Genomic DNA, 12,539 nt, shown 5'->3' on the forward strand with positions numbered 1-12,539 from the left:
AACAAATAAAACTTCCATATGATGTGTACACTATATAAAGTATGCCATTGAGAGCATACTAAAAGTGTATGTGTGTTTTATGGCTCTATGGTCAGAAATCTTTATACAACAATATGCCCTTGCACTGTACACTGTTTTCATACACAGGCACAGATATACATATTTTGTCATGAGTGAGCCGTATATTTAACTGTTTAATTAAATATTATTAAATGATTGATTCAGAACCGTGACACAGGACTTTAGATGGTTGACTCAAAACCGACCACAATGACCTTAAATTGATCAGAATCATTTTGATTTTGGCATATGTTGGGGATATGCCAGACAATCTTGTTGGAGGATAACTGTGTGTGTGTGAGGGGGTTTTCATCCAACCAATAAAACTGAGCTCCAGGTTGATCTAATCATTTTGCACAGTCACTGTCTAATTTGGTCACTTTTGCAAGCTTTGCTCTATATCCCCAGGTAAAAACAGGAATATCTTCGGTAAGCAAACCAACATTTCCATCACATGGTGATCAGGAAAGATAATTTTGGGGATAACATTTCAAATATTCTCTTCCAAAGAAAAGCAGAGACTATTTGGTAAGGTTAGAAGGTCACATAGCCACAGCTTCCATTAGTGTCTAATAAACCCTTAATCCTTTTCTGATTCATTCATTACATTTCTTTTGTCCGTGAATACACATCAGACATACACTAGGATGACTTATGATTAGTGTAACCACACTGAGATATTTTATATGTGACATCATGCAAAGAGCAACAAGTTACCAGTATACTAAAGGAAAAAGAATCCGCTAACCACAAACTTAAGTACTTCGATATCAAGACGGGAAATTCTGTAAGTGTTTTTCTTTTGAATCATCCTTTACTATGACACTGTTTTTATTAACTGATGCTTTATGTATTTTTTTAACTTTAATTATTTTGTGCACTTTATTGCTGATACAGTGCTGAAGTATGTGCAGTACTATTATTTTTTTTTACCGTAGAAAGGTAATAACAAACCCAAACAATGAACTTGCACTAACTGCAGAGGTTTTTATGATATTTTTAGGTATATATAAAAAATATCTACAAAAACATTTTGGGCTAGATTTACTAAGCTGCGGGTTTGAAAAAAATGGGGATGTTGCCTATAGCAACCAATCAGATTCTAGCTGTCATTTTGTAGAAAGTACTAAATAAATGACAGCTAGAATCTGATTGGTTGCTATAGGCAACATCCCCACTTTTTCAAACCCGCAGCTTAGTAAATCTAACCCTTTGTCTTAAAATAACATACTATTAGTAGTTTGTAGCCCACGGTATGTGTTCAATTTGAATTTTTAGAACAGGCTACATAATAGTCACACCAGCTTTGAATGACATTACATTGTAATCACATATAGTGGTAAATATTCATGGCAGCTTTGCGCGATTTGATTATAGCATTTATCTGTACTGTAGAATGCAGCATTTCCATAAATAAAACAAAGTGTGTTTTGGTAAGATTTCGAAAAGAATACCCAATTTTCATTGGGGACCTGATTAGAGCTCACTTTTCATCCTTAGAGAGGCCCTAAATGTGCTCCTCTTCTACCTAAACAGATAATAAGCACTCGGCGTACTCCCCCTTCTTGACTCAACATACTGAGACTAATCGCAGATAATTGAGGAGGAGGAGCAGAGGGCCGGGTGAGCTTTTGTGTCCACAGGACAAATGGTCAGTTCATGAGGCTTTTGTCTGATACAGTGGTTTCCTATAGCCATCCAGGAAGAAAACATGCTAGAAAAAAACTAAATAAATATATAGGAAGAAAATAAATCCTCAGTACAACATTGGCAACAAAAAAATGTTTTTTTAAAAAAATTGCCACCAGCAAACATACATGTTATATTGTACAAAGACAGTGTGCAGAGCTACACAGGGAATATGATGATTTAATTCTGTGTAAACAAAAGATGTTAAATGCACATGATAATTATTAATTGTTACGTTATTAAAAAGGTTGTGAGATGTTCCCTTTCTGAAGCTTTTCACTATCTCGACTTAGTAAGGATAAGAAGAATTGGATAGTGGATGTTTGTATCATAAACGCCATTGTCTTCTTCTTTTATCTGAAATATATAACAAAAAAAAGGGCACAAGTGTAAGTTGTAGGAACAGTATTTCTGTCATTTTATCAGTTCGTAATCTTGTATTTGGCCAGAGAAAGGTCCGTTGAGCTTCACAGAACACACAAAGAACAATTTTCCGCTCACATAATAATCAATATTCCATAAGATAATATACACACAGAGTACATATACCACGTGGAATGCAGTGGACAATTTCATTAGAGATTAGATTTAAACTTATTCTTATTACAGAATATAGTAAAATAATGTCATTTTATTGATAAAAATAATAATTTACAATTTCACAGTTAAATTCACGTGGAATGAAAATATTATTTTTGCTTATTTAGTATATATAGGTCAATCTTCAGTGTAATATACTTCAATGCTAACACTGTTGCTTTTGTGTATTATTTCCCATAACACTCTGCTCATTAGGAATTTCCATGTTATATATAATTTAATTATACATAATATACATGTACCTGTTATTATGTAGTCATGTTATTATTATACAAACACACTATATATAGGAATATATATATATATATATATATATATATATATATATATATATATATATATATATATCCCTTTACAATCCTCACCCAGTGGAGCTATCAATGGAAGTCCCAGCCACACACACACATACACACACACACACACACACACACACACACACACACACAAGGCCAATTTAATGGGAGACGTATACTGAACATAAGAAACCTGTGGATTCCAAGGGGTAAATGTATCAAGCTGCGAAGTTCCGACAGGTTTTAAAAGTGGAGATTTTGTATAGCAGCCAATCAGATAATCACTAATTCAGTACATACTACAAAATGACAGCTAGAATCTGATTGGTTGCTATAGGCAACATCTGCACTTTTTAAACGCGCAGCCTGCTATATTTACCCCCAGCTGTTGCTGAACTACAATCCCCAGCAATCAATATCAGCAAGTTGGGTAGCCTCAGGTTGATTAAACCAGGTCTGCAGTAGATCATTTATTTGCATTCTTCCCTTGTACAGATTTATTTTTTTTTATAATAGAGTTTGGTCAGTGTGCCCCTATCTATCTATCTATCTATCTATCTATCTATCTATCTATCTATCTATCTATCTATCTATCAAAACCCTCTTTTACAATTAAAATTTCAACTTTATCTGCTTTTGCAAAAAAAAAAAAAAACAGGGTTAATTCACATTTGTGAGGTGGAAAGAATTGTTATTACGACATAGAAACCCATACGGACTTTGTAGAAGTTTATTTTCCACAAGTAATTTATTTTGCAATAAATAATTTGCTTCATAAAGACCATTAAAAACATGCAGCCATATACTTAGCTTGGGTGGTAAATAAGCAACACATTAAATGGCAAGGTAGGCAATAACTGCAACATTTTACTCTGTTTTGCATTTAACTCTGTGTGAGTAACCACATAAGACTGCCTGTGTAATGGTCAGTGATTAAAGACAGACATGGAGGAAGGAAAGTCATGTGACCAACGCCAAGCACAATACTGAAACTACAGGTGATCTAATTGCATTATAATATCTTGTAGCTTTTAATGCATCTACTCCCACCTCACAAGGAATTTGTACGTTGCAGCTTTCTCCACGACTGTGAATAAATAAAATATAGAAATTTCAGAGTTTCAAAAAAAATCTAACTTTACACCATTAATTGTTAACTAATTGAGCTTCTCAAGCACAATAAACTGCTCAAGCCTATAGAAACAGCAATATATATGTAACAATCCATAGGTTTATTTGCAGTAAAATCGGTTACTGAATAAAAAAAAAAAAATATGTACATTCTATATGCTTAATGTAGGTGTTTTGCACTGGCAGAAAATACCTTTTGTGTAAATGTCAAATAAATAGCCCACTCAAAGAAAACACATCTCCTTAATTAAAAACGGTTTTATTGTTTCAGATCAGTGGAACAGAAAATAAAACATAAATGCAGTGAAAAGAAAGCGATTTTCCAATTTGAAACGCAGAATAGGGTTGAAAAAGGAGCAAAGGAGGCAATAATATAGTTACTATCAGTGGCTTTATGGTTTCTGTGTAATTGGATGTAGCACGCTCAGACCCACAGGGTGAACAGCAGCTGCAGAAGGGGGTGGGGGGGGGGGGGGATTCATACTGTTTAACTTAAAGACAATTCACAATTATCAACAACACTCTGCACAGATTGTACACATCAGGCACTTGGGGATGGTGTGTTTAATAGGTAAATAGGGGTGAAAAGTCATCTTGCGTTACACCATAACTCTAATAAACTCATTACAAGTCACAGTATAGAGACACAATAAAAATACATAACTAACCATTCCAGTTTTCTTCTTTTTTTTTTAACCCAAGATTTTATCAAATGCATTTTTTGTTTTAAACTCATTTGTAGTTCAGTAAACGCCCAGAGTCTTCTGAAATACCTGGTTCTGCAATAACCGTATACAGTCACTGCAGGCTAAAAAAACCCAACACAATTGTATAAAAACAGTAACGTACCTTTAACATAGCCTTGTTCCTAGAGGGAGCGGAGGTGTGATACATTCTGACAAAAGCACTGGCATATAGCGTAGCACTGCACAGTTTTGATTACAGGCTTGCTTTTTTTTTTTTAACGGAAATAAAATTTCACAGCTAACAATGAGAGGTGAAAAGTTTAAGAGGCAAAGCTGTTCCTCCTGATCACTGACTGTTAATCAGCTTCATGGGTGGCTGCCTAAATCTGCAGATTTTTTTTTTTTCTCTTCCCTTCCTTACTTGCATTACTGCCAAGATTGTAACTAATTTTTTCCCCCTGTTGTAGGAGGAGGGAAACATCTCCCCGTAGAATGCAGCTGCGTATGAGTGACATGACGCGCTAATGCAGAGGGCAAAATTAAAATTCATGAATCTCTTCACAACCATTTGTGTAACAAGATTAAGACGGGGCAGCAGAAAATAGCAGCATTATCAGACTTCTTACAGTTCTCCAGCTGGCTACGCTCTATTCCAAAACAGTAGGGATAAGAGGATAACATGCAGCCTTGAGGAAAAACGCCTCTTCTTATTTTGGGAGCAAAAATCATCCTCGGGAAGATGAGGCATGAAGGATATACGTACAGGCGGAACACTCAATCCTGCCAAACAGGCAGAAATATTGAGTTGTACTTATCAACGTGAATGTAAAAATCTAACAAAAGCTTTCCTATGAACAAGGCACCGGCAGCTACAATTTACACAACAATGTTGGACAAAACACACTAGTGCCTAAAGAAGAAAAGAAATTACAGCTCAGGGTGAGGAGGACGAGAATCTGGCCACTTGTTCTTTATTCCTGGACTTGTAACAAATGAATAAAATTAGTTAGTTTAAGTGTAGAATATTTAATAAACTTCACAGAACTCTGAGTGTAGGGAGTGCACATTATCGTCACCGATTCTTCCCAGCAAAAAACACTGGGTACAGGTTAGCTGATAATTACCTTGACAGTCAAATCTTTATGTCAAGTAAAATAACGCACTGTAAAAACAAATCGCAATGCTTCAATCCAACCCCTTCACTTTCACTGATATCCCAGCCATTAAACTAAACTGCAAAATTTAAAAATAACAAATCTGAGACACTTTTACTTATTTTAAAAAATAAAAATAAATTTGAAATAAGTTAAAAGCTATTTTAAACTTGATGCAATTAGAACTGGAATTGTCTGTGTCTGTTTTCTCCAAAATTCATTACCTAAATGTACCCCCCTTTCCTTTTCTATATCTCTGAATATGTGAAAACCTCACTAAAGCTTTAACAAGGAAAAGATAAATGCTGCAACAAGGAAGTCTAATTTGTTCAATTTCTACATTTTCATTTGCATGCATTGATTTTATAGAAAATTATAGAAAAAGCAAATGTTCATGAAATAACCATTTTTTACATTTATTTTCTATTTTATTTATATGTGGTTTAGGGAAGTTCTTAGTTATTGAAAGTCAGGGTTCTAAAGCCAAACATGTTAAATCTTCAGTAGACAGATGTACCAAACATAACACATTAAAGCTATGGAAGTGAGGGGTGGATTAGAACATCTAGACATTGACACATACAAATCCAAATGAATTGTCAAAACATTTCCATGCAAAACCAAAGGCTTGTGTTTATTTTACAGTACAGGCTAACGAGGTACATTCATATAGTAGAACACTAATTGTTTTTTGTTAAATGTATTTACTTTTTTTCCTTTTTAAATTCCTGTACCATTAAGTTGTCTTTTCTAGCGTATGATGTGTCTAATGAAAGTAAAATGAAAAAGCATATATATATTATCTGTATGTATAGCTAATGACACTTTGTTGTCACTTGATAGATAAGCTGGGTAGCAAAAATCAAATGCTAACTTTCATAAAAGGACATAGATAAAGTGAATTACAATGGTATTATTACTTACAAATGTTACAAAATGTTGTTTCATAAAAAATAATCTCTGTGTTCTATCTCATAATTCATGAGAAAAGTGGATAAAAATGATGGACATGACACTCATGGACATGTAAATAACCCAAGCAAATTAACACCATATCCTCTAGGGGGCTGTAGAGAGCACACCTAGTTTTAAATGAAGTATACAACAAAAATACTGTGCTATGCAATATTTAAATGCTGTATCAAGTATTGTATTATATCTTGCATATGATAGATTGTATTTAATCTTTTAGTCAATACAGATCCCTTACATTTTTAACAAGTTAAAGTTTTCCTAATTTGGAAACACTATTTACCCTTGTGCACTTCTTTGGGTGGTATCATTACTGCTATTATCTTTGAGCTCTGTGTAATTTTAGCCAATAGCAGTAGCAGCCATGGCACCAATAAATGGCAAAAACCTTTAAAGAAAACACTAGGTAAAAAAAGTCAAGCACCACAAGAGGAAAAAGACATAACGATATATATCTGTCCCTTATATGTGGTAGAAGCCAGCATTTCTTGCCAGCCACAGGCTGCCTATCTATGATATAGAATATAATGGTTCAAGGCATTTTTATGCTGTATCCAGAAATGTGAGAAAAATGTGATCAACAGTATAGTTTAATCAGACAGTGCAGTTAGCTTGTAATAGAAAAAAGCAGCCTGATCTTTACTGATTGGCTGCACTGTGGAGTGGTAAGCTTAATGATTTATGATTATATGGTTCTCGCAATTTGTTCTTCATATCTATTAAAGCTATTAACATTACTTATCAATTTTAAGTTTTAGATGGTTCACCTAATCGATCATGGCCTATATGTATAACAAATAAGGAGGCTTCTGCACCCTAAATAGGTGACCCGGTCTTCACAGAGACAGGAGGACTGTCTCAGTGAAAACTGGGAGAACTGGGCACAGTCATAGCACTTCATAAAAGCTCTATGGATGGTTTGCAGTGTGCCATCTCACTGACTTCGGATAATGGTTGGTGGGTTATTCGTGTTAACTGTGGGTTGTACAAAAGCGAACAACCTCTTCCAGTTGCACTTGACTAGCACCGGAGAACTATAATTTAGTCATTTAATCTTCTGTACATCTTTGTCCCCTGCAATTTTAAAGCAGAAATAGAACAACTTGTAGCCAACCACAGCAACAGAGTATTTCAGGAGATACACATACTAGGAAGAGCAGAGTGGGGACTGTGGGGGGGTGGACTGTAGTGTAACGGCTGCATCACACAGCCCATCCCCCCACATCATATATCCAATCACATAGCAGCTACTGCAGTCAGGATACATCCAATTGCATAGGTCCTCCCTCTGTTTTATAAATCTCATGTCAAACATAATCCCCTCCCACAACTCTTCAGTAAAATTGAGAGTATTTTTTGTGATATTAACAGGGATTGAAGGTTGAAAATAAATTAAATTGCTAAATCTGGTATATATCTAGTATAACAATGGCTACTTGGAACATTAAACAGGGATTGTACAGTAAATAGGACATCTGATTTGACAGGATGCACTGCGATCCAATCAGACGTCACGTTCCCTCTACTAAGAGCCATTTAAATCTCAGCCATTGGCCGAATTCTTCCTCCTCTTGCATGTAACAGTCTCACTTTGAAAAAATACTCCAGAGAACAAGAAGTACAAAGGAACTTCACTATGTTCGATATCTTGAACTTAACCCAATTATACTTGACGATCTGGGATGAACACATATTCATCTTTATTTTTTAATCTATATTTACATTATATTTCTAGGCAGACTAAAGAAAAGGGAATGAGGGGCTTTCATTTCCTTGTGCTTATTATCTTTTGTAACTGTATAAAAAAAACTAATTAATTGATTCATTCAATTAGCACTATGTAGATATGCAGGGCTGATAGTAACATGATTTTTTTCCCTTTATTTTATGTGCCAGAACTGTGGAAGCTATTGTACAGAAAGAGGGCTAATTAATCATTTGTGCAGAGTGCACCCCAGATCAAATAAAACCGCTCCATACATGATATAAGATCTAGTCAACTATGTAAGCTTCCTTTAAGAAGAGATATCAGCTGCTTCTATCTCATTCCGTGTACAGTTAGTCGTTGCTGCTACTGACAAGTCTTCGGGCCAATTTAATCACTAACAATGTCTAATAATAAGAAATGGTAAGTACATTGTTACCTGAGAGACAAAAACTCCACATATATGTCATAATGATGTAGTGGGTAGTTAAAGGTAAAAGATAAGAGCGAAAATATTGTACAACGGTATCATTAAGAGATATGCAAATTAAGCCATTATAATTTTTTAAAAAAATATTAAATTGAGATTTTTGTTATACTTATGATTCAAGAAATAACCCCACGTAAAATATAATTTTATATTTCCCATCTCTCCAACTTTTAAAGTGTGCTGTATAGAAGGAGTTACATTTCGCCCTCTGGAGCTCTGTCATCTGCTTGGAATCACTTCCCCTAGCTACAGCTATTGTTTTGTAAGTCTGTCTGCTTGTCAACTGTTTGGCTTCTGCTCATTACCAATTTGTATATTACCTCTGGCTCCTGAAATCCTATTTCCCGATTTGTCTTGTCTTGACTAGTCTCCTGATTTGTCTGTTTAACATCCTGCTGTTGACCTGGATTATATGACCCTGCTCTGATTTTTGGATGTTCTGACCTGTAGCCTGTCTGAACTCCTGCCTGGTTTCCCGATTCCTGCCTAGGATTCATTCCACAAGTGACTGCCGCGTCACACTCCTGCGTCTATTATTACAGATTATTTACTCTTCCATTACTGTTACAGCTAGTAATGATTCTCATCATCCAGGGACTATTGTTCGTGGCTGTACCTATCTATCTACTGCTGCTCAGTGGATCCCTTTTTATACCCCAATGCAGCCCTGATAGATACACTTCAGCCTGCCGCTGCTAACTGGAAGTTTGAGTCGCTGCCACATTACAGCATAGACTCTCAGGCCAGTAATTTCTAATAGGTTATCTCCTGTAGGCTCTGCCTTAATCCTATGCTGCTAATTGCTAAAGTTCCCCATCATGAAGGATCGTTCTCCACCCAATGACTTCAAAGTCTGCAAAAATAACTGAGGCCTGAATCCTGCTGGAGCCATGGCAGATATGAGCTAGTAGGTTGCTGGTATGCCACAAATACTTGAAAAGCAGTCAAAGCCGTGCAAGAGACTGTGCAAGATTTAAGAAACCCCATTTCATCTGTTGATCATGCGGAAGTGATAAGTTTGGTGGAGATCGCACCTTATTCAGAGGCTTCTTAAATCAATGTAGGATAACTTTCACTCTACCAGACATCTGGATGATCCTACTAAAGGAGGGTTATTACGTCACTTTTGAAAGAGGAAGCTCTGACATGAGTCTCTCAGCTTACGGAACCATCAGAGTCCAATTCTGCAGAATCTTGGCAAATTTAAAGATGCCAAGATCTCTAACTTCCAATGGGCAGCAGCAGTGGACGCGGACTCAATAGGGAAAGAAAACAGCGCCGGAATATGCTACAAAGTTTTGCATGGTGTGACAGACCCGGGCCTTATATTGAGAATATCCTGCCAACCCGGTCTGTCCTCAGTGGGCCAACTGAACAACCATGGCCCACTCTGTTATTAAATGCCACCCGGTGGCCAGATCTGTTATTGCTGTGATGTCCAAAGAGGGGGGGGAGAGGCAGCTCACAGGAAGTGTGAATCAGCTGTGGACCCCGTGACATCAAAAAGTAGTGGAACGGGTTAAAAAGAGGAGGGTCAGGACCTTATCTAAAATCAGGAGGGGGTCTCTCCCTGTTTGCTAACTATTGTTCTAGCAAGTCTGCAACACAGTCCGAATGGCACCATCAGCGCAGGGGGGGGGGAGACCACTGATGTCATGCACTATTTCCACCCCTGTTACCACCCAAACTCTTCACACCACCAATCACAAGAGGACAATGAGTGGGGGGTTGTGGAAGGGACAAAAGGGGAGTTGTTGGAGAATCTTGAGACAGTGAGCACTTGGACTGTTGGAGAGTAACGGTATTCTCGCAGGGCCTTAAAGGAATGCTTAAGGCAGGAGCTGCTTGACAGAGATCGGACAGTGTACCTCTAGGACTGATTCTGTTACCACTCCATCGGGAGACACTCACAGATTCTGGGGAATTGGTGAGCCTACATCGGTAGGGAGACTATACCCAGGGTCCCACCAAGCTGGTGGAGAGTTGGCCGAGCGGCTGGGATCAGCAAGATACACAGACCCACCTTAAGGATCAGAAACCGTGGCCCACTTGGATTGTCAGCTGTGGATGTTATTACCAGGAGTTTGGGCCTGCTAGGACTCTGTACTTGGAGGTAACCTGCTGGGGACTTTGTTGGGGAGTTTTTACTTGCACTGGTGATTTTCTGACACTTGATATATTTGGTGGGGGAACAAGTTTCTCCTTGGGGAGCACTGTTGTATTTTACTAAGTGTGTACACTTTGTTTAATAAAAGGGATTATTATTTCTTTCCTGTCTCCTTACCTGTGTGATCTGTGAACCTAGAGGACAGGGTATCTAGTGAGCTTTGGTTCTAACCCCAGTGTCCTCACACATGGGTACAAATTGGTATGAAGCAGCTCAGAAGTTTCCTTTTCAAAAAGGGCTTTCTGAATCACAGGAAGATGAGCTGGCACGGATTGAAGCACCTGAGTGATTCAATGAGTTTTTGTCTGCAGTCATTAAAATTGATTTACGTCTACAAGAGGGATGCAGGGGGGAAGTAGAGGGGAATTATGTCTTTACGGCAGAAAAAATTGACATTTTTCTAATTTATGCCCAGTGAAGAAATGGTTCACTTCATCAGCTCTTCTGAAAGCCTCCTAACTTTTCAATTTAGGGAACTTACTGATTCCAATGCTGGCGGAAACATGTGCACAACTCAAAGAGGATCCAGTGATCCTGAAGCCACAACCAGTGTGAGTAGAAACTAATAACTCCCATTCTCTGCTCTTGGGGGCATGTGACTCAAAAAAACCTGCAATGTTTGCATGCCTGTTAATAAACATTTAAGCAACTGCACTTCATCTCAACTCCTCATTTCCCTGTGATCTTGGAGGTTTCTTACCTGATACCTGATCATCCTGACATCCAGTGGAAGTAAGGACAGGTTCTCTTTTTGGAGACAACAATGCCTACTAGCCACAAGGGATTTTGGTCTATTTACTATTGTAACTTAGAATGTAAGCTCTCTAATAAGCAGGGTCCTTCATACCCTTTGTTTTCATGTCTGCATTTATTTTGTCTACCTTGTACGTCACTGTTTTATGTATGTCCTGTTTTCCTTACTGTACGGCGCTGCGGAGCACTGTGGTGGCTTACAAAACTACGATAATGATAATAATATGGTCTCTAGACGATAATCATGTCAAGTTGCCTTCAACAAGAAGCAGAGGAGGCTCCACTTCCACATCATCCATACGACTGCCTTATTGATCTCCTTGTTGGTTTCTGCTTTCCTTACGGTCAAATAAATTCCCTATTAGCTCAGGACAAACAAAGTTCTGAAGGAATACATTGATTTAAATCTGCAAAATGGCATTAACAATCATCATCCTCACCTGCAGGTAGGCTTATCTTTTTTGCTGCAAAGACTTTATTATCATTTATCATTTATTTTTATAGCGCCACTACTTCCGCAGCGCTGTACAGAGAACTCACTCACATCAGTCCCTGCTCCATTGGGGCTTACAGCCTAAATTCCCTAACACACACACACACACACACACAGACATACCGACAGACAGACACACACACAGAGACAGATAGACACACAGCCACACAGACTAGGGTCAATTTGTTAGCAGCTAATTAACCTACCAGTATGTTTTTGGAGTGTGGGAGAAAACCGGAGCACCCGGAGGAAAACCCACGCAAACACAGGGAGAACATACAGACTTCTGATCACATACCATTATCTTACACATTACCTGCGCGGCAACGTTTCAGATTGCTTGCAA

The 12,539-nt window shown here is 37.6% G+C and overlaps 1 protein-coding gene across 2 annotated transcripts in view; it reads right to left on the reverse strand.

The window, feature by feature from the left end:
- Positions 1-1,827: 1,827 nt before the first annotated feature.
- CAMKMT (calmodulin-lysine N-methyltransferase) overlaps positions 1,828-12,539 on the reverse strand; it is a 297,789-nt gene continuing 287,077 nt past the window's right edge. For both annotated transcript variants that reach the window (XM_075204137.1, XM_075204136.1), the window contains one exon: positions 1,828-2,106. In XM_075204137.1, the coding sequence (XP_075060238.1) occupies positions 2,029-2,106 (78 nt within the window). In that variant the 3' untranslated portion in view covers positions 1,828-2,028. The remainder of the gene's footprint in view (positions 2,107-12,539) is intronic.

This window comes from Mixophyes fleayi, chromosome 3 (genome assembly GCF_038048845.1).
Source record: "Mixophyes fleayi isolate aMixFle1 chromosome 3, aMixFle1.hap1, whole genome shotgun sequence".
Lineage (NCBI taxonomy): Eukaryota > Metazoa > Chordata > Amphibia > Anura > Limnodynastidae > Mixophyes > Mixophyes fleayi.